Here is a 22980-nt window from a genome sequence, read left to right on the forward strand (position 1 = left end):
GTTTGAGCCTCTTATAAAACGACTTACACTTCTATCGATTAGAAAGCAGACTTAAATAGAAGCAAGATTCTTTTGTTTCCTTCAAAGAGCATATAATCACTACGTGTTTCCTTGTTTTTTTGGATAGTTGTATCTTGCTTTAACATATAGCTGCGTCTCTCTTATCCACGATTTATTCCTTTGTTTAAGATACAAATAAAAACGTTGCTAAGTATGCGTTTTCGATGTCCAGAGAAATAAAACCTGCAAAATGTCATATAACGAAATGACATTTCTAGTATTTCATTTCAGTTCAGTCAAACTGAAAGAAAAAATGGAAAGGACGTAAACAGAAAATTACAATAAATTTAATTAAAATAATTTTCCTCTCTAATCATGAGTAACCGTAATCCAAATACATTGATGACTATCCCAGACGAACAGTTTGACTATCTATTTAAAATTGTGTTAATCGGAGACTGTGGCACGGGGAAAACATGCATTGTGCAACGATTAAAATCAGGGAATTTTATCGAAAGACACGGGAATACGATAGGCGTTGACTTTTCTATGAAAACACTAATAGTAGACGGAAAGAAGGTCAAGGTTAGTGAATCTAATTTAATTTCTATGGCGTAAAATTCTTTGAATGTAATAAAAACGTAGTTATATGGTGTTTTAGCTGCAAATATGGGATACGGCCGGCCAGGAGCGCTTCAGGACAATCACCCAGAGCTATTATCGTTCCGCAAATGGAGTAATTATTGGTAATTATTCTGATAAAGCAATGACGATTGCATGTTGTACCCATTCATGCATATCAAACGGAATAAACATGACAGCATTGTAACGTTTTATTTCAGTATACGACATTACGAAGCGTTCAACATTCTTATCACTCCAAAAATGGATTGAAGAGGTGAGACGGTATACATCGTCAAATGTGATAGTATCATTGATTGGTAACAAGTGTGATTTGGCGGAGCAACGGGAGGTTGAGCCAGATGAACCAAAATCCTTCTGCCGCTATGTGCCTGAAATCATGTTTGTGTTGGAGACATCGGCCAAAGACAACACCAATGTTGAGGATACATTCCGGAGCCTAGCCACAGAATTAAAGGTAATTTTTTTATAAGTTTCAAATCATGTTGTTGCTCCTTCCTCCTAAAGATTGTATAATCAATATTGAATAAATGAATATGAATATAATATGAATTGTTTATAAGAAGAAGAGTGCTGGTGGCCTAGCAGTAAGAGCATGCAACTTGCAATCCGGAGGTTGCGGGTTCAAACCCCGGCTCGTACCAATGAGTTTTTCGGAACTTATGTATGAAATATCATCTGATATTTACTAGTTGCTTTTTGGTGAAGGAAAACATTGTGAGGATACCGGACTAATCCCAACAATGCCTAGTTTACCTCCTGGGTTGGAAGGTCAGATGGCAGTTGCTTTCGTAAAACTAGTGCCTACGCCAAATCTTGGGTTTAGTTGTTAAGCGGACCCCAGGCTGCCATGAGCCGTAGCAAAATGCCGGGACAACGCGAGGAAGAAGAAGATGAATGATTTATAAGGTTATTACCTTTAATTGAGAAATCAAAATCACTATGTATTCATTATGCATCTAATTGAAAAACAAAAAATCTGTTTGATATCTCACTCTTTCACCATGCATGCTATCTCATGATGCAACTATTTCTATAATCATTTCTCATAATACCACCTGGTTTGTTCTGCCATACAAATACAAAATTACGATTGCAATGTTGCAAATGTGAATGACCTCCATATTATTATGGTCATAAAAAACTACATTCTACACAATAGATGACCAAAAAATGTTCTTTGATAAGTCAATTTCAATTGTATTCCAAGATTTCCAAGGTCTTGTGTGTAAAATTGACCGCAAGCCATTCAAGTGGGACTTAACAATATTAGTGATATACTTTTTTTATTTATCTCTGGTTGGGTCAAAGAGGTTTGACTTGAATATAAACATAAAATAAATAATTAAATATCTTTGAATAATATTACAATGTCTTGTTTGGTATAGATTGTGAATATAACATACAGCCAATCAAATTGCATTGAATTGAATTAGCTGATAAATTTTACCACTTTTCCTGTGGTATCCCATACCAAGTCAAGTGGTTAATTGATTATCTAATTGCTGAAATGAACATGAATAAGCCCATGTGACTAAAGACTGTTAAATTAAATGAAATCCTTAACATTATTAGCACTTGTTATGTATTAACACTGTATTTTATTGGTATGTTTCAGAGGCAACATGACAACAGTGAAGGGCCACCAGCAGAGTCCGACTCAGTAGTCCTCGGAGAGAGCCACTCCATAAGCAGATGTCAACCTTGTCGCTCATCTTAGATGAGAAATCAGGTATTTTATAACAAAATATTGTCACAATCTAGGCTATGTAATTTGATACCGTTAAATATTCAGGCCTCTTTCTAATTTAATTTACTTAGTTTTTTTTTCAAATCTTTTTTGAGTTTTACTTATTTCCTCCATTTTTTGTTTATAACAAAGTTTTATAAATGCATCTGACACATGTACATAAATACCTAAGTAAATACTAAAACGCGCCCAACATTTTTATCGTGTAGTGCTAAAAATTCCAAGTGAGAATAACCCAAAAAGGTAAATTCAAAGTGTAATAAAAATTGTACAGTAGAAGTAGGTATGACACTGACAACTTATATCTTAATGATACAGTTTAGTAATAAAACATTAAGTAAAATAAAGCAGTTACCAGGAAGAATTTAACCTATACATGCCCATTGGGTTGTTTTCGATACACAGGAAAATAATCTCTCCTACTCATTAAAAATAGTCTGAAGTCGAGGAGTCCGAACCAAAAACAATTTCTGGGCATAAATGGGTTTAAGTATCAATCATATGAACTGATTCTTCTGAGAACAATGTATCAATAAGTATGCACATAGTGTCATTACTTTCCCAGTAATGTTACTCATTTTCTGGTAGCTGTGGGTTGGTATGTTCGTAACGTTGAGGCCTGACGTTTACATCGTTTTGAGATTTACACACATTTACAGTATTTGTTTATTCTTCTAATGTGCCTTTAGTCATGAAATCAGGTTAGTTGAAATTGGAGATGTTTTTTTTAATGAGTTATTTTACGCTTATCCCCTGGACTGCATATTCCTTATAAATGGTATAATTTACTCGAATTTAATTTAGTAAGAAAAAAGCTTATGGTTGATATTGTAGGTAGGTATAGGTATATGGATTTTTCTGTTTTCCTCTTTTTGGATTGTCATTTACGTTATATTTGTAAAAAAAAGTAATTATGACTACATACACAATCTTGTATTAAAAGTGTGGATATTGATTTATCCAACAACTAATAAATCATATGAAGTCGAGCACGGCAAAGAAAGTTTCTCTGGGAAAGTAAATTCTAAGCTAATAAGTAGATGTTTATGTAGGCAGCAATAAAACTCGGTTTCCACCGTCTTGCCTATCGGGTACAGGTACGGGTACGGGTCTTGGTGTGAAAGTAGCCCATATAAATATATTTCGGCTTGCCTACTGATTATTTTGACATCTAATCTGATGATATTCAATTGAAATGAAAAAAAAAACTGTTATTGACATTTATGAAATCTCATTTTCTTCATGATATATTTACTTTATTTTTAAAGTCACTGTTTAATTTTTAGTTGGTGCTCATAGTAATGATCTTTTAGCTTGTATAGTGGATGAATTTATGTATATGTAGATGGGCTCGTTTGGTGGTAACATTAGGGTTAAGATCATGACATTCATGACCACCATCAGTTTCGATATTGTAAATTATTAGATAATGTAATTGTACCACCTAGTCGAGACTGATATAAGCCATATATTAGTATTGATTGTTATAAACCCAGAATTGTATGCATAATTATATAAATTATAAGTAAAATCTTAAGCATGTAATACTCAGTCCGGATTAGTCAAAATTAAGTCCTTTTACATTGTATGAAGACTCGATTTTCTTCAACCTCATGCTTTAACGCGTAAGTGGGTTTATTACGTGTAATATGCCAAGTTTTACTATAACAGTTTCATGCAAGACGGCGTAACTAAATTTTAACGACTTTAAGGAATCTTTTGTATTTTTTGTTCTATCATATGAACTATGCATACAAAAACTTTCTATGAATTAATGGTGCCTTTTTGTATGCAGTCAATGCATAAGGTCCGGCATACATTCATAATCATGCTAATCAATGAAATACATAACATGAAGATATTACATATTAGAAGTCGAAGTTACAGTCTTCTTGTTATCTTTATGCAGTATCAGAATATAAACCAGATTAGATCTCTGATTCTGATAAGATCTCGGAGCGGTTAAAATGAAAGATTTTAGAGCTAACGCAAACGGCGGTTTTTGATGAAAGACAATCGGGCGTTTCGAATCTAACTCCTACATAATTATGTCCTATAATATTGGGATTGGCAGGATCTTGCTCAATACAGGAAGGATTGGAAAGGGAGAGGGGAGGCCGTTGCCCAGCAGTGGGACACACAAAGAGGCCAAAAATATTATACATACTATTTTACTACATCACTACATGTAACCGTTTCTCGGATTTGGAATACGTGGTAGCAGATATATACAGGGCGTCCCTAGACTGGGACATTAACTTAACGGAAAGTACCTTAAATATCGTAGATAGGATATCTTGCTGAAAGAAGACTTTATGTTATTTATAAAAGTCAGTAATTCTGCATTTAAAGATTTTCTAAGAATTACTTGCTTCGTCTGGGAATCGAACCCACTTAAATGTGAAATAATAGTTACATGCGTGATATATTGCGTGCCCGAAATATGGTTAGAACATCACATGTGTATCGCTCGAAAAACCGCCGTACGCGCCGGCCCTAAATGTTGCGAAGCATCGCATGTGTTCAATATTCAGGAAATTTAATAAGTAGGTGCTTCTGTAATAAATCAGATTAAATGCTTTTATATAGACAATTATCCGTAAAATAGCCAAAAGTGCGTCGTTTGTACTTTTGTAAGGACTGAGTCTGGCTTATTAAGAGGCAATATAAATGTAATCTCGTCGATGTAGAAAAAGTGAGCTTTGGTGCACACGTGTATAATGTAAGTACGATTTCGGCGAGTAGTCAACTGCCCGATCGGCGGCGATAAGCGAGTAGCGATTTTCTCTTAGAAAAATTTCTTCAAGAACCGTTAGTGACGCATCACTAATATAATCGTATTCTTCTCTTTTCACATGGAAGGTACATGTATTATTCATATTTCTTGCGCGAAACTTTTAGTCGGTCGCTCGACGCTGGTGCCGACCCTTATGCTGGATGGGCACCTGGGTACTCCGCAATAGTTCAGTTCTAACTAAAAATACTTTTTGTTGTAAACTGTATGTTTTAAGAATCTTACAGTTTTATGGAATAAATGAGGAGTATCCGCGTGTGGAGGTACATTATTTAAACTACAGTCGCCACCAGATATATCGGAACGGCCAAGGTGCTCACAAGTATCTGAACACGCACTCTAACGCTTTGACAATATTATAGAGGCGTGTTCAGATATTTGAGAACCCCTTGGCCGCTCCGATATATCTGATGGTGACCGTACCTACGTATTGGCTATGACGATGTGAGGCAGCAACAACCGATGACAATGTACATCATGGCAAAAACTTGAACTGCGGTGGACCCAATTTGTCAATTAGGTAATCAATATGATCTTTAACTAACCAACCAATTGGCTCCCTTAATCGTGCTCATAGCCAATATTTTTGATTATCATGAACTCCAGCGCGAGCATAAAGGAGGCTCTGGGCCGTTGTATATAAAATGTATCTTATTGCTCGCCTACTGCTCGCATTGCAAATATGGAGGCACGGTAGTGCCCCCCCCCCCACCCCCCATCCTTTAATTCGGACACGTAGGGTTTTACGACCTTCATAGGAAGTAACCACTGAAATTGGCTATGATATTGATTGAACAAAGATATTAGAAAAGATGCCCTATTTAATAAAACAATATTTACAATTGAATTATTTTAAACACTTGTGTATTGCAAGTATCTGCCGTAGCTTGTCATATAATTGTAATGACCTTTTAGTAAAATAAAATACAATTTTGTAATATAAATCATTATATTTTTATTAAGTAGTTCTAAATGTTAGAGGTCACATGGTTTGCTATATATGGCCAGATAGATGTCCAAATATTACATGAATTCATCTTTTTCTTTTTTCAAGCAGTGCGTTTAGGATTTTACAAATCTATGCAAAAAAACAGTCAACATTGTCGATTGTGTGGCGTAAGATATAAATGTTAGAGTGAGACAGACTACTTTTGAGTCTATCTCCTAATTCCTATATCGTACATGTCTTTCTGTTATGCAGACCATGTAGAAAACCCTTTAGATATTTACATGAATCGGAATTGTAGAAGTATCGTCCAAACATAATATCTAAAATTCCTATTAATGGCGAGGCGTCACATTGACTCAAAAACGCTACAAAAGTTGGCAGTTGTTATTACATTCTTTGTGGTCAATTTCTAGGTTAGAATTCAGTTTCAATATGGACGCCCCGCCATTAAGGGTACTTCCCTATATTTCCCTGGAATAGGTATGTTTTGCCCAATAATCAACTATATTCTCCTAAGTCCCGATGTCCTTTTAAAATGTCAAAATCAAATCGAATTTTAAACTATAATGAAATAAAAAAGGTTCCAAATTCGAAATGACTGGAACTTAGGAGGTTATTGAAGACCCCTCAGCTTGGAACTATACCAGTATCAAAACCATCTGACCATGAGCATGAAGATGAAGCAGATAGTATATCGGATCTCTCGTTCGCACCCGTGCCGCACATAATTTCTATTACTTCATTAATCAATCAATCAAATCATCTTCATCAGATAGTTTTGATTCAAGTATAACTGGAAGTACCCTAAGATTATTAATATAGTAGAATTAGATATCAGTAGTCACGTTAAACAAAATAATACCGTTTAAATAAAGCCTTAGGGCCTAAATTTATAGATAATTTAGTTATAAGTCGAATCTCTGTGATTTTGTTTCTCAGTGCATCTATTTTAAGTCTTCTAAGTTGTAACACGGCCTCTTTTAGTCAATTTTGATTGTATTAATCACTGGTAATTAAAGTTAATATAGTTTTTTTATGACCCTCATCATATATGAATAATGAGTATATTATATTAATTTACTAAATGCATCCAATCCCACTTATTAAAAAATATTTTTAAGATTAATGCAAATTTATTTTCTGTACACATGAAATAAAAATATTGTTATACACAAGGCAATTTTTTTTATAGGCAAGGCAATATTATTAGAATGTAAAACCTATCATGGTCCCTGCAGTTTTACAGCAACAGCTATCTGCGAAAGTGAGGTATTGCCATCTCAGTCTAGCATCTAGTTGCCTCCTGCTCTTGTAGGGCTGCAAGCACGATCGTGAGTATTATGTAAGTTCAATGTGGTAAAGACCGTCTCTCAGATAATACCGTTATCAAGCTTTTTCATCGCTTATAACTCTTGCGTGTGTACACATATCCTCTTAAGGCCCAGCCATAGAAATGAAAAATCCAAAATTTGCCACTGGAATTTGAACCTATAGTGCACGGAATACAGTAGATTTTATTTTGTTTGAAAATTGCACGAAACAAAACAAATGCAACTCTGTCCTAATTGAATATGATTTAAATTTCATCGAACTGAATAAGTCCTATAGGTAGGACCTTGGGCCTTACGAGGTTATTCCACTTACAGAAGGAGCGAAGCTCTTCCTTTCTATGTCTGACCGGTGTACGTAATGTATGTATACAAGTACGAGAGTTTTTGTCATGTCTTCCCAACCAAAAATATTATATGTTATAGTTACGCACGCAGGTCTTCACCGCATATCCCTTAGGTTGGCTTTACTGGCATCATCAATTTTATATGCGACAAGCGATACAAGAGTTAAATAAAATTGACGCTATGATTCTTAGTATCACTAACGATTATATCCAGCTGTTTACTGACAGTGATTCCCGAAATCCATCCAAATTTCCCCGCCTCCGTGCCTAACCCACCAAAAGCGCGTACCAACTGACCATTCTGCTTGAACACCTGCACTCTACAGTTCCCAGAATCCCCTACAAGAATGAAGCCCATCGGATCCACGGCTAGAACTTCAGGCTGCCTGAACTGTCCTTTCCTCTGACCTACAGAACCGAATTCATTAATTTTACTCTTATCAGCTTTGTTATAGACTTTGACTCTTCTATTTCCACTGTCTAGTACGACAACTCGATCGCTGGTGACAGCGACGCTGGTTGGTGCATTCAGCTCTGTTACTGTCACTTCTTTGGTCTCCAAGTTTTTGGTAGTGTAGACGGTTTGGAGCTTTGTCATGACGCCGATTTGATCGACGAATTTCCCGTCGGGATGAAGGATCTAGTAAAGACAGAAATTGTTAATGATGTTTTTGATAAATGATGTACTTATGATAGAGATAATTCAATTATTTGAAGTTCGGGAAATATTGCGTACGTCCACACAGAAAAACATGTCGCGTGAAGCAGTTCAATTAGGAAAGACATGACGTCATCAGAGGCATCGTGGCCGCGAGTGCGTTAACTTTGGGTGAGTTATGATTACACTGCTTTGCACCTAGTGTGTTGGCTCGTTCTGTTTGGACCCGCCTAATCGATCGATAACATAGATAGTTTTTTTACTGTTGGTACCTGAACTCGATCGTTCCCAGTGTCTACCACATACAGCAGCTGACTGGCATTGTCAGCAGCGATGCCTTCTGGAGAACGGAACATGCCGACTCGACTGCCCTTCTGCCCGATAGAACGGGCGTACTCGCCGTCCTTCGTAAACACGTGAACACAGTGCTTCCATTTGTCTGAAAAATATAAACATAGGTACGTAGTAAATCGGAATTCTGTTATTGATCTCAAAGATCGATAAAACCCTAATGCAAAAACATGGGTAGATCGAGGCGAATCGGATTAAGACGAGAAATCCGTTGATATGTGAACTATTGCATTATACATATATAAGCGCATTGAAATTGTACCGTAGGTAACGTCTCGCTTTTTAGCCTGCGACGGCAGTCATAAGAAATAGGTATGTCAAATATACTGGAACTACTAACGAAGCAAGTTTTAAGAGAATCGTAGAGGTAGTTGTCTAACAGCTAGTCCTACATCTGATCCCAAGAAGAATAACAACGCCAAAAGAACTTTAAGTCTGTGATATTACCTACCTCTACTTCACGCAATATTCGTATTGAGTGTTGACTGTTCCGACCTTGAACACGTCTCAAAATGTCATGAATCTCCTCCTAGATAAAGACGATGTGCACGGGATGCAGCATCTCACAAGTCAGTTTGGTTACAAGTCTGATCTTAATCTGGGTACGTTCCACATCTAACACCTTGTGGGTATCCATCCCATACACGTACAGATTACTTTTCTGTCCCATAGTTTATTAACCAGGGTTCATGGATTTTATATCACTTAGCTTGTCTATAGTTTAAGGTTGAGATTCAAAACGATTACCTGTGACATAAATCTCTCCCAAGCTCTTCATAAAGGCGATGTGCACCGGGCACAGCATTTCTTCACACGTCAGCCTGGTAACTATCTTGGCCTGGGTCCGTTCGACGACCAATACACTGTGGGTGTCCATCCCGCAAACGTAAAGATGGTTGTTCCATGGACTAATGCCCACGCCGCAGGGACGCGCGGTTTTGCGCCAGACATAGTGTGGAGTGAAGTTACGGGATCTGCAAAAGACAATCAAAAGTAGTATATTAAAGTTTTAGGATGCAATCGATTTTTCCTGGGATTACGTCAGTGAGGACTGAGAACAAAGGAAACCATGGAGTACCCACACCTCAATAATGATTTGGCTGCATTAGTGCCTTGTAATCTGGATACATACTTAATAGTAGACATGGACAAAAATGATTTAAGTCTTATTCAGTTTTTTTTGGTCATATCTCGCATTGCCAGTGTCTTACTGCTATACTTTTGAAACCCCTTTGAAAACAGAATAGCAAATAGGTACGGTCAGCTGCAGAGAAAAAGTACCCCCCTGCATACAAAATTTCAATGCAGGGTACCTTTTCTCTGCAGCTGACTGTACCTATTGTGAAGTGGCAATAGGTACAGTCAAATTCATAGTGATGGCCAGATACATATATCGGCTCATATATTTATATACATCTTTGAGAATCCCTTTAACCTTAATCTCAGGTAACCCTATATTAGCCCCAAAGGCGATTTAATCAGGAAGAACAGGTTGATGGCCGTTATTTCTATAATCATACAGCGGAAATGGAACTACATTACACATACGAATGGAGTAAGTAAATTAATATAACGTTCACCATCGAATATATAGGATATGAGTGCAAAAGCATACCTATAATCTTAGCTTCCAACTAAATATATAGAGAACTATAAACTCATGTAAACTAATTTATACTTGAATTTAATATTGTGCAATAAATAAATCTAAATCATGAAAGAGTTAGGTAAGTACCTCTAGTGGCTCTAATGGGTCATCCCACGGCATTCGTGGACAGCGACTCATCCTCCACTGCGTGAGGAATTCACCTTTCATCAATTACCAGTAATGCAGTTTTAAGCGGTCCTAATCCCCAACGGCTAGTTCTGCCCTCTCACGGGCCATCTGACTTAATCTGGGTGCGTTTCTTGTTATCATTTACCTGTAGTGTAACGTCAAGCTCTCTTCACTCTCCAAGGGGTTGTTCTGCCAACCAGCAGCGGGCAGCGGCTCATCTGACTCAGCCTCTAGAGGAGTAGCTGAGTCCATCTCGATGCGGAAGTTCTCCTTGTCGAACACGAATCTTTCCGAGTCCCATTTGGAAACGTCTGAGAGAAGCTGGACGGCGTTCTGATGCAGGTTCATGTAGGTGGATACCTGAGAAACCAAGAGAAGGACTTTTTAGTGTGTTGGAGGTTTATCAATAACTAGGCAATATCAATGTTTGAAGGTTCTGGACGAGCTTAGCCTAGGACTAAAATGAGTGGTGTGCTTGAGGAGAGGCCTAGATATGTGTTCAGAATTGGACAGTAACTGGCGGCCTGAAGGCTCGAAAACCTAAATAGGGGTCTTACTAAGTAAGTATAGCTACTGAACAGCTAGCTCTTAGTTTGGCAATTTCTCTCTATTTTACGAGTAAGTGCTATCTCGCTGCTCTCCCACGATACTTGATCATCTAGAATTAACGATGAGTTGAAGATTTTAGCCATTTCATATTGTTATTGCGCTGTTGAAGTCAGCGATCGCATTACATAAACATATGTCACACAAGTGATCAATTATCGACATAAGCCTATCGTTTCCGATTCAAAGTTTACGATTTTTTACGAAAACACGTTGCAAACAAGTACAAATGTACAAAGGTACCTTACGCCAAAAAATCATAAAAAGCTACTGAGAAGTAAGTACAGCAGTTCAACAATTTGTCCTTCTTGGTATAATATCAAGCTTCTACTCAGCGTGAATCAAAACGCCAACCGAACGCAACGTCTCAAGAGGTACGTGTAATCTCTGATTACATATTCTTATTACAGATCTTGTAGGTCCACTTATACTAGTTCATCAAGATACGCTCGGTAAGCAGTAGTAATGAAATGCTGGTTATTGCGAAACAGGTTGAGCATAATTACATCGATGGGTCAACAAACCTTCGTTTTTTCCTCCACATGCTCCTTCAGTGACATGGTTTTCTTTGCTACTTCTCGGGCTTCTTCCAAAGAGCTCTTAAGGGCTAAAGCTGACATTTCCCCACATTTTTGAAGTTCTGAAGCTTCCTTGAGTAGCTTGTCTTTGTTTTCGATGATAGCGTTGATTTTTTCGTCTGCAGTGATGACTATTTGTTCTGTTATGCGTTCACAGCGGTCCTTGATTTAAATAAAAGGTGTAATTAAAAAAATATTAGGCCTAATGAGTGACTTACAAGGTAGTTTCAAGTAAGTAAATATTACGACCACGCACGTATTGAAATATAATATGTACCGAGAGCTTTTTCAAAAGTAACTTTTGCCGTTGCCTGTGGTATCCCCAGGTTAAATGGCGGAACCCTAAATATAAATAACTATACTTTACCTTGTAATATTCCACTTTGTGTTCCATCCTTTGAGAGGTCGCTTCCAGCTGCTTAAGGATAGATTCCACTTGGGTCCGCATGTCGTCCAAATGCTGAGACCAGCAGACGCGACAGAAATTCTGGAATAAACAATAGTAGGTAGGTAAATAATTTACTTATGTATTGGAATTTTTGTCACCCATTTGATTTTTTTATTCGCTATAGTAGAAACAATTTGCACATTGTTATTTATAAATGTTTGCTTGTATTTATGAATCCGAACATGAATACTAGTTATTTTATTTACCTACAGGGTTTTTTTAATTCAGGTTTTAATTAGTTCAGTTCTCGATTACCAGAAGATTTATCAAACACACAAAGTACCTAGTTTTGAACTCTACCACCAATTTAGTGAACTTAACCGTTGGACACAGAAAAAACAAATTAGAACCTAAATATATACTGTATAGTCCATTACTCGTATATATATTAGGATTCGAATTATTATACGGTGTAAAATTAGGTTGATATGGAAATACATACAAAACAGGACCCAGTTAGCAAGAAACCTGACTTATACTAGTACTTAACTAGCAAGGAAAATACCTTATCGCACTTTTAAAGTGGGTTATACCCCGACATTACCTACGTGTAGGCAAATGGTAACTTGATACTTTGTATGTCGATGGCGTTTAACACGTTTAGTACCTACTGGATGCCTCTACCTCAAATATTAATCACGCGCCTCCTAGCTGTGCTTATATTTACTATTACGTAAGTATCAATGAAGGCGTTAAACTCGCGGTTTGCGTTGACTATTAGGTGGACACTGAGGATTGTTTTGATAAAAATGGGGCTGCGTAGCCAACGTTACAATCGGTAACGCTCCGTAGCGTAGCGTAGTCATCTCTCTCTATCACTCTTCCAAATTATTGCGACTGTGACAGTTGCGTTTTGTTCGGTACGGAGCGTGAACGATAGGCATGTTGGCTACGCGGGCAGATCGCACGCTCTCATTTAAAAGAATGAAATGAGTAGGCATATTTGTATAAATTAAACATTAGGGACCGAATTAACTTTTTAATTAGGTACCGGCGTGCGTCAATTTCATCAAGACCCCCACTACATTTATTAATTTTATTATCTATTAGAAAATGTTTTATCGGACTGATTTTGTAGAAGACAGCATCACTGTAGACTATCGCTATAACTCTGTATCTTTAGGTATTTAAATAAAAGTAAACAAATCTACCCTCAAATGGCTCCCTAAGCCAGTTAAGGGTAGAAGAAAACATTACATGGTCAAATAATGTAAGTAGGTTAAAGTCAGGTTGGTCAGTCATAGATCCAGGCGGTTTTGTATTTGGTTGGTTAACCAATGAATGTTATAACTACCCGAAAATGTACAAATTGTTTGTTTACTTTTATTTCAATACCTAAAGATACAGAGAGTGATAGCCTGATAGGTGTCTAATTACCTAATGATAAGATTTCTTTAAAAAATACCTATAAGATTTTAAAACATTGAATACCGGGTCTATCGTATATTTATTTTGTTACCTTTTTTTCGACGTTTCGACGCAGGTTTCACTGGTCGTGCTCGTGGTGGTGGTGGTTTTAAATGTGTTCAAAACGCGAAAGTTTAAAATGTTATACATATAAAAAATATTTATTAATTTCGTCTACTCGGGCGAGACTGCAACTCTCAATTCCGGGAACAACCAGCCCTACTTCTATGAACTGAACTTCCCTACAATATCCTTAAATCAATACGCGCCTTAAAGGGCGGCCTAACCATAGTAGCCATTCCATTTTCCCTTAAGTATATAAAAGACTGTAATAATTGTACTTACCATCTTGCAATGTTCACACGCAGTAACATCAATGCTGTCGCACATAGTCTGACACTGTGTACACCTCACTCCCGCTGCAAAAAGTTCGACACTCTGCATCCCTGGTATCAAAGGCGTCTGTGGAGGAGTGGCAACCTTCTCGCTTCCATTGCTGATGCCGACTAGTTGAAGCAGCGAGTCTATGTACAAGTTTGAAGGCAAGTCGCTGATGTAGTTTGGGCTGGTGACTTGAATTTTCGTTCGGCAAATTGGGCACTCTAAGATAGGCGAATCTGCAAGTACGCAATTAAGTAGATTTACTTTTACCTACATATTTATGCGAGGAATGAAGATTCATCCAGGCGTCAAGGCGTCAATTTACCAACAAAAGCTCTTACTATGTGCATAATGCGTGAGGATGCAATCAAATATGTAGTAATAAATTGTTGCGTGAAGTTCGTTTATTGATTTGCGTCTAAAGCCCAGGGGCGTAGCTACCGCCGTATCTGCCGTATCAATTATACGGGGCCCCCGGGCCACGGGGGCCCCCAACGTGCGTTTTTGTGAGAAATCTTTACCCTTCCTAAGGGCCCCCAAACAAATTTTTATACGGGGCCCCGCCAAGGCACGCTACGCCACTGCTAAAGCCAGATCTTCAAATTCAAACAGGGGATCAAAACAGTACATGATCATGAAGATAAGAGATTTGGTAGGTGTAGTGTGTGTCTTTATACGCACTTCCAGCGTAGACTGCCAAGCAAGCCATGCAGAATGTGTGCTGGCACGGTAGCATCTTCGGGTTGTGAAGCACCTCCAGGCACAGCGCGCATTGAACCAACTCCTTGATCCCAGCCGCCGATGCCCTGTGACATCAGCCAATTAAACTAAAGAAATAACAACCAGTTGCAAGTAAGTACGAGTCAGTATGTGATCCTTTAAAGCAACGGCTACTATTAAGGAATAGTTATTTGTTTTACAAGGGGGCAAAGTTATTGTATAACCGCTCCAGGGGCGTAGCTACCGCCGTATCTGCCGTATCAATTATACGGGGCCCCCGGGCCACGGGGGCCCCCAACGTGCGTTTTTGTGAGAAATCTTTACCCTTCCTAAGGGCCCCCAAACAAATTTTTATACGGGGCCCCGCCAAGGCACGCTACGCCACTGAACCGCTCGTGTCAATATTGATACCCGAGCAACCGAGAGATTGCAAAAATTAACCACAAGTGTAGAGGAGTTCGAAAGATGGAATCTTAAGCGTTGCGATTAAGAAGTATGGAAAAATAATAGCATAATTTGGAAAATGCTCAGCGCCAGATCATCGTGAGCTTGAAAAGTACCGGTGCAGGTTGTTTATGTTGTCACATATCTTGCCTGAATATCTTCTTTTTCGGTGGCGGTAAAACATCTTTAAGAATTTCTATGTATAGGTTCTGCAAACAAATTTAATAATGCCATGCCCAATATGCACAGGGCTAGCGTAAGAGTTATTCCTTCGTCCTGCGAAAGTCTGTGGCAAACAGTTGTACGGAAGTAATGAGGTTGATGATGATGATGTGAGAACTTGATGTACTTTTATTGAATAAAACCCGGCCAAGTGCGAGTCGGACTCGCGCACCGAGGGTTCCGTACAAACCTGTAGGTATATATTATTATATGATGTTACTAAAAATTTACGGTTTTCGCAATTTTTCCTTTATCTGTGCTATAAGACGTTGCTTCGTACGAAATTTCAAGACTCTTGAGTTCACGGGAAGTACCCTGTAGGTTTTGATTTGACTATCGAAAATTTGCGGCATAAACGGCTGTAGGTATTTTTTGATTGCGTTGGCTTAGAAGTTTGATTTTTTCACAGCTGCAAGGGGCAGTAGACTGAGTATTTGATATAAATTCCAGCTTGATACCACCACAAGTTCCTGAGAAAAAGGGTCTTGACAGACAGACAGACGGACGGACGGACAACAAAGTGATCCTATAAAAGTTCCAATTTTTCCTTTCGAGGTGCGGAACCCTAAAAAACACAGAAAAGTAGAAAAACTTACGATCTAGGCCGCGGCTCCTGACTTTGCGCATATTTGTTAACAGAATTCGATGAGAAAAACTTCACTTCCTGTCCATTAGGTGTCGACGGGGTCTTAGGACTTATGTTACCATCTTTGACACTCCGAAAGCTTTTCAAAGAGAAAAGGGCAGGTTTTTTCTTTATTTTCTCCGCCATTTTGCAAATGAACTGCTTGAATAATTGACAATCGTAAACTGACTCCTTTGAATCAGTGATCACTGATTACGATTATCGCTAATTGTTGTTTTAATTGATATCTTTTGATAATACGAAAAATATATCTAAGGCATTGCTTTGTTGATAATAAATAAAGTGAAATAGAATTATCGTTGCCCGTAGGTAATTGCATCCTTTTCAGGTGTTAGTAATATACACATTTGATACTTATGCTGTAAAACTTCATAATACACAGGCATTATCGATTGATTAGATTGCAAATAACTAAAGATTAGATTATTAAATGCAAAGATAAGATACATACATAATGACTTCCCTATTTAAAGGCAACCGTTTAATATCTTATAGAGGATTTATTTATTTATTATTTACAAAGAGAAGTCCCTAATCAACCTATTATTTTTAAATATTAGTCTTAATCCGGGTAATAAATAAATGGTAGATATTCAATTGGATAATTCAACTTGGACATCGCAATTTCTTAATCGTAAAAAAATATACCTACTTAAATAAACAAAAACTTGACCCCGTCCATATATTGCATCTTCAGCCGATTATGATAAAAAATGACCAAGGTTTTTATCGTTTCTCAAAATATTTGTCAGCGATATATTTTTAAATAATTCAGTTGAGCAAAGTCACATATGCCCAAACGTTTTATCAAACATACGTCATTTCTCTACCAATTTTAGATGAACTCTGGTCGAGAAAGTAATCGAAGCATGCAGACATCGAGGCTGCCATATTTTAGGGACGGTAACGGTAAAAACAGGTGAACTTAAATGCAATGTTGCGATGGTGGCTTCCCGTGGTGCATGGTTTATGACAGTGGAAGACACATTTTTGTTCGCGGATTTCTGAACATGAGCTCGAGCCCATATACACTATTGGTTATGTGCAAAGTGCTTAGTGGAAATACAAAGGACGAGAACACTCGACGTGGGAAAAATGTGAACTTCAGAACGATTAAGCAGACTCGTGTAATTTTAAGATTATTTCGTGCGAGTACTGGGTACTGTACTAGCCTAATCATGTACTAGACTAGCAGGTATCTAATGCTGTTGCTATCAAGGACTAGACTTTTCACGAACACACTACATACTCGTAGGTACCTACTGCATAGATTCTACTCAAGTAAAATAAGTACAAGGATGAGTTAATATAATTATTTTCCTTCAATTCAACCGCATTTTAAAAGTCAAAATTTAAGCCTGAAGCTTTTAGAGCAACTACATATGTATTATATTAAAGCTTTTAGAGTAAAATATATTTTGTTTTGTTCATTTATTATTCCTTAAATTAATACTGACAGTCAGGCCGTTATAAGTACATGTTAATCGTACGAGAGGGTATGGTAAACCTAATAGGTATCGGCCATGATGACGTGGGCATTTCTCAAATCTTACTTACCTACTGACTACTCTAGTCTTTATCATAATAATATATAATAGTCGCATTGCAGTCAAAATAGTCGCCCTCGGGCTCGTATTCCCTTTCATCGATAACGGATCCGTAGCCTCTGACCTCTGAACCAAGTCTAGCTTGCAGGGATTTACCTTTTTAGGACGAGGCTATTTATTTATAAGTCTTTAAGTGCTAAGTCCAGTATTTTCAAGATAAAGAAATAAGTACTACTAATATCGTTTAAAACGTATCCCGCTATCTTCGCTGATATGCAGTCGGTTAATAATAATCAGCTTTTATGGCTGCAATAACTACCTCTAAATACTTCACTGATTATCGTGTCTGTAAAAGACTTAAGTCTTTCAAACCTAAACTGAACTAAAAGCAAACTATTTTTAACGTTAGGCGGATCCCTAATAACACATGTCTAACACCAATCTACTTAGACCAGAGGACCTAACCAAGATAATAATCATTGATAGAAACGACAGTCAAAACTTAAATAATATATGGAAATTTTTACTTTTAGTTTGTCGATGTACGATTGTCATTTTGGCTAGAACCCCAGATTTACATTAAGTACAGTAAGTTACTTACAATGTTTCGTAGACTCAAAACAAAACACAATCTTGATCACAACACACGCCGATCACGCGTACTTATAACAAAAAGAAATATGAAATACTCTCTTAATAGGGTATTAAGCAGGCGAGTCACATTTATGTATAATCGCGAACGCACAGATCTAGTCTCATGCGAAATGTTCGCGAAATTAGACAATGTGCACTATTAACCTTCCGCACATGACTCGAATGTGTAACTGTTTTATGAGTCGCAACAGCGGTTATCATAGTGGAAGTAGAATCCGATTATTTTTGGTAGTTCGTAATGTCAAAAATTGTCTGAAGTACTTAGGCACAGACATTCTATGACATAGCATTGCGAATAGCAACAATTAATAGTTCACCTGTGTACCTAATCCTCCACTGTTTACGTCTTTCGTCTCTACTATGAATAAAGTTGAATTTGCTTCCTAGTCCATAGATCGAGTTTTTCGGTGTTAATGTTCAATGGCAGGGTAAGAGCTTCGCATAAATTTTGGAACGCCTGTAACCAATCTAGATTTATAATATCACAGAGTTCTTCAGGCAAAACATGCTACTGAGTATTATTTGCACGTGAGGTTCTGTTGCTCTTTATAATTTGTCAGGAGGAAAATCAAATTAGTAAGAGTAGGTATAGGTAAAGGCAGAACATGATCATAACTATGCTTTGACGACCGGTCTGGCCTAGTGGGAAGTGACCCTGCCTATGAAGCCAATGGACCCGTGTTCGAATCCCGGTAAGGACATTTATTTGTGTGATGAACACAGACATTTGTTTCCGAGTCATGGGAGTTTTCTATGTATATAAGTATGTATTTTTACGCATGTATATCGTCGCCTAGTACCTACCCATAGTACAAGCTTTACTTAGTTTTGGGGCTAGGTCGATCCGTGGAACATAATATATTGTCCCCAAATATTTATTTATTGTTTATGCTGCATGCATACAGGGGCGCCCTTTATACTATAGGAAACTTAAGGGTACTAACATATATTATTTTAACCATGTAGAACAAAACGCGGTAAAAAATAAAAAAAGACGTAGAAATCAGATCCCCGTAATATCTAGACAGTTTCCTTAATAGGCTCATTTTATATCTCAATATGAAACGTGACTTTGTTTCAAAAGCAAAATATTTTGAAGTCACATTTATGATAACTGAGATTTTTGAGTATTAATTTATGGGCTGGATTTATGAGATTTTTCGCCAAGATATTGGCATCATTAAGAGGGATGTATCCACGTGCTCGTCCATAAAAAAAGAGAAAACGTTTTTCGACTTCTAAATATTTTCCTTTCTCCATGATTTTTAGTATGTTATTAGCCTACTAAAACCTAGAATATATTATGCCGATTTATTAAGATTTAGTTAGTGGAAACCGCTTACTCCCTAAATGGAATTTCATAGAAAAAGTACCATTCATTCGTTAGGATCGCAAAGCTACTCTTCCCTCTTAAACAAATAATATTTAGACATATATTTTCCTGTATGCAGATAAAATGTGTTGTAGAGTCATATAGTTATAAAATCTAAAATATTTTCTATACTACATACAGTTTAAGAGCAAAATACTCTTTATAAATTATTACAATACCTAGTTAGATTTCAGTTCTCTTCATAGTATTGTTGTAGTTTCATTTAAACAGGTCATGCCGTGACCCACACTGCCAGAACAAAGCCTACTTACCATCTACTTAGTTATGAACCATTTGTATTGACAAATGACCACATTTCAGTTTACTACTCATCTCAACAAACACACATAATTTAGTTTCAGACGAAAGTCACGGTAAGATGTATTGAGCAGGTATTTCAATGCAGGTTTAATCACTTCACACAACAATGGTCAGTTTAAGTCGGCAGAGTCGGTTAAACGGGAAACCGAGTCTTTACGAATTTCCTTGTAAATAATATACAGCATGTTAATTTTGGTATTGATAATTCAAGGAAAATATTTGAGGTTAATTTCTAGATAACAGAAAAAATACAGCATGTTTTGGAGGATTTAACAAATGGAGATGCCTTGTCTGTAATTTTGTCTTGCCGATTTTTATTGGAAGCACGTCAAATGTATTGCTATTTGTGCGTAACGTACAAGTAGCCATGTCAGATAAACGTCAGTCCATACAATATGTATACGACCATTGGCCGAGGTTTTCGACAGAGGGGTAAGCTCTTAAAGGCGACTCTGGTTGTGAAATCGTCCAACGAGCGAGCGAGTAGAAGTTTCGCGAGTCTATTCACTCTATTGCCACTTGACTGTTAACTTCTAGCAACGAAAACCAATACCAGATAGAAATAATATTTATTTAATGTTCATGTCAAGTTCTATGTTATTTCAGCATGTCATATCATTTAAAATGACAACGTAACTATACGATTGTATGGGGGCAGCTATGTTCTTGTAGCTCTTAAAAGAAGAAGAAAAAAAAATGACACGAATGTGAACTGAATTTTTTCGATTTTCCGTCTTTTCATTATTTATCAATTGTTTGCTAAGTTATATGAAATTTTAACTCCTAAGATTCACTGAGGATTGTTTAATAAATTCCTATAAAAAAATAATAGAATATAAGCTGTAAAATTATTTGCAGCTGCGTTTATGAAATGCGAAAAATTATTGGGGTTAAACAAATACATCCTGTATGTTTAACAGAGAACAGTCCCAGTTTCCGTATCCTTTGTCCAAGTGCATACAAATCAGCTGCAGTTTTCCCTCCACCGGAACTGGGCCAAATTAATTACCACAACAAAGCTATGTAAAATGTATTATTTATGGAAGAGGCACCCTCTGCATAGACTTACGGCGGACGATAGAGTTTTAACAAATAGCCTTATATAGGATGGTTGACCCAGTCCCAAACCAGTTAAGGACAAATTTTGACTTTAAATCGTTGTTATTTAAAACTATTTGGACGTTTACTTTTAGTTTATTTTTTATATTGTATATTGTCTAATTAAAAGTCGAGATAAGAAAAAAAAACACAGAATTACGTTCAGGTTTTTTTTATAATATTTTTAAAATTCCAAAAACGGGAATGTACCTAAGTTTGACCAGCAGGCCCCAGTAGTTGTTAAGTTTTGTACCCAAAGTTGACCAATTTCAAAACAAGGCAAAAATAGCAAAAAATAATAAAAAGTAGCTTGTTTTTTATGATCAACTTTATTTAAATTAGAAGCAATATCTTTTTTTTAATTTAGATCAACAAGTTTTCATATTCAGTCTTAGCAATCACATTGAAAATAAAACTGAAATGGCACATTTTTTTCTTATCACTAAAACAATTAGGTAAGTACAATTAGGGTTTTTAACACCTACAACAACTGAGTTTCTTAATTATACAATCACCTAGGTACTCATCTAAAAGCCAAGGCACTTATTCATCATACTCATTAGAAAATTTATTAATCATTGTTGAATGGGGGATTTTATATTTGCGGCATGTTTCTCTAATTTTTTTTCCCAGAATGTATTTCTTTTACTGCTTCGTAAACGTCATCCTCACTATATTGAAAGAATTTCTTTTTTGGTGGCATTTTTTAATCTAAAACAAGCAAAGCAAAGAATAATATTTTATAAGGCTTGGTCAACCATAGGAGCTTTTTTTTTGTACGTGGTACCAAAGTCAAACCACTGGTCAACTTAAGGAACCACCACGATTTAGACCTTAAAATCGTGAGAGGTGGTATTGAATATGCCAAAGCTATGAAAATCCAGTTAAAAAAAGAAAATAAAAAATAAAAACCATATAGCCAGTCGTTGACCATCTGGTCAACTATAGGAAAACCAAGAAAAACATGCACCAGAAGTTAACCAGTTTAAAAAAGTCATGAAATAGGGTAGTTATATTTAAAACTACGTTGAAGGCGAGAAGATAAACATTTAAACTTTACAAAAAACAATCATTACAATAAGGTTCATTCAAAAACAATGCCAATTAACAATAAAATAGGCTTACCTGTCAGAACACGTGCCTAACTGTAATGGCGGCAGATCGGCAACTAACGGCGACGAGCGGAAGTAAAGTGATAGTGTAGGCTACATTTTTTGTCTCATGTCATCGGGAATGTGATTGGTTTGTCAGTTAAAGTTGAAATAACATGTAGGCAACTTAAAAAATACCAGATAGTGGCGGGAATTCTTAATATTGACATTTGAAGTCGCAAATGGTCAACTACCGGTGCGTGGTCAACTACTGGGTCAACCATCCTATATTGTAAAACAAAACACTGTTTGTGACGTTTTCAGGCCAAAGACTCATTGTCGGTTGTCAATAAGGAAGATTTCTAATTGCATCTTTATGATAATAGAGCCTTATTTATAATCGGCATGTGCTGAGAGCTGAAACACACTCATGATCATGACACATTAGCTATAGGTATCAGTGCAAATTAAAAATCATTCAACATTGGTTTACATTATACCGTTTTTAACAGTTGACTATTGTGTTTTGTAGATAGCGAAGAACGAAGCAACATGCACGTTAATAATATTATGTTTCTAAACCCAGAAAAGAAATAGTGTTAGGTAGTATGTTATAATCAAACTTTGAAACAAAGGCTTATGGACTAAAGTCATATTATTTGTATTTAAACCTTTACTCCCAAAAATTTAGGTAGGTATGTAAAAGGCGTAGAGAGCAACACAACTGGTTAAAATCCACTATAATACTGACTTTGTTTCGGGAAGCCTGCGAAGATACAACACAGAACAGAATATAGCTCTGGTGGCCAATCTAACGCCGCCCAGAAGCGAGCCAACTTCCTGGTGAGT

General features: G+C 36.9%; 3 protein-coding genes across 4 annotated transcripts in view; 2 read left to right on the forward strand and 1 right to left on the reverse strand.

The window, feature by feature from the left end:
• Nucleotides 1-238: 238 nt before the first annotated feature.
• On the forward strand, nucleotides 239-7310 carry LOC133527519 (ras-related protein Rab-43). Its single transcript, XM_061864565.1, has 4 exons — nucleotides 239-585; nucleotides 662-746; nucleotides 843-1099; nucleotides 2261-7310. The coding sequence occupies exons 1-4, from the start codon at nucleotides 376-378 to the stop codon at nucleotides 2360-2362; spliced, it is 654 nt and encodes a 217-aa protein (XP_061720549.1). The 5' UTR covers nucleotides 239-375; the 3' UTR covers nucleotides 2363-7310.
• LOC133527517 (uncharacterized) overlaps nucleotides 2282-22980 on the forward strand; it is a 46676-nt gene continuing 25977 nt past the window's right edge. Inside the window, exon 1 of the mRNA XM_061864560.1 lies at nucleotides 2282-2374. The gene's annotated coding sequence lies outside the window, so the exon portion shown is untranslated. The remainder of the gene's footprint in view (nucleotides 2375-22980) is intronic.
• On the reverse strand, nucleotides 6117-22962 carry LOC133527509 (uncharacterized). Of its 2 annotated transcripts, none has more exons than XM_061864550.1 (9): nucleotides 22883-22962; nucleotides 14698-14822; nucleotides 13981-14252; nucleotides 12148-12267; nucleotides 11727-11942; nucleotides 10742-10956; nucleotides 9567-9793; nucleotides 8741-8907; nucleotides 6117-8450 (listed from the first exon to the last, which is right to left on the reverse strand). In XM_061864550.1, the coding sequence occupies exons 2-9, from the start codon at nucleotides 14750-14752 to the stop codon at nucleotides 7974-7976; spliced, it is 1749 nt and encodes a 582-aa protein (XP_061720534.1). In that variant the 5' UTR covers nucleotides 14753-14822; nucleotides 22883-22962; the 3' UTR covers nucleotides 6117-7973. The 2 variants fall into 2 exon arrangements, with proteins under 2 accessions (XP_061720534.1, XP_061720533.1); XM_061864549.1 differs by lacking the exon at nucleotides 22883-22962 and adding an exon at nucleotides 15999-16602.

This window comes from Cydia pomonella, chromosome 18 (genome assembly GCF_033807575.1).
Source record: "Cydia pomonella isolate Wapato2018A chromosome 18, ilCydPomo1, whole genome shotgun sequence".
In the NCBI taxonomy this organism is placed as follows: domain Eukaryota; kingdom Metazoa; phylum Arthropoda; class Insecta; order Lepidoptera; family Tortricidae; genus Cydia; species Cydia pomonella.

Coding starts and splice junctions, on each gene's coding strand:
- LOC133527519 (XM_061864565.1), top strand. CDS start 376: ATGAGTAACCGTAATCCAAATACATTGATGACTATCCCAGACGAACAG. Junction 586..661: donor TAGACGGAAAGAAGGTCAAG/GTTAGTGAATCT, acceptor ATGGTGTTTTAG/CTGCAAATATGGGATACGGC. Junction 747..842: donor CGCAAATGGAGTAATTATTG/GTAATTATTCTG, acceptor GTTTTATTTCAG/TATACGACATTACGAAGCGT.
- LOC133527509 (XM_061864549.1), bottom strand. CDS start 16,174: ATGGCGGAGAAAATAAAGAAAAAACCTGCCCTTTTCTCTTTGAAAAGC. Junction 14,823..15,998: donor CAGGAGCCGCGGCCTAGATC/GTAAGTTTTTCT, acceptor CTGATGTCACAG/GGCATCGGCGGCTGGGATCA. Junction 11,943..12,147: donor ACAAAGTGGAATATTACAAG/GTAAAGTATAGT, acceptor ATTTAAATCAAG/GACCGCTGTGAACGCATAAC.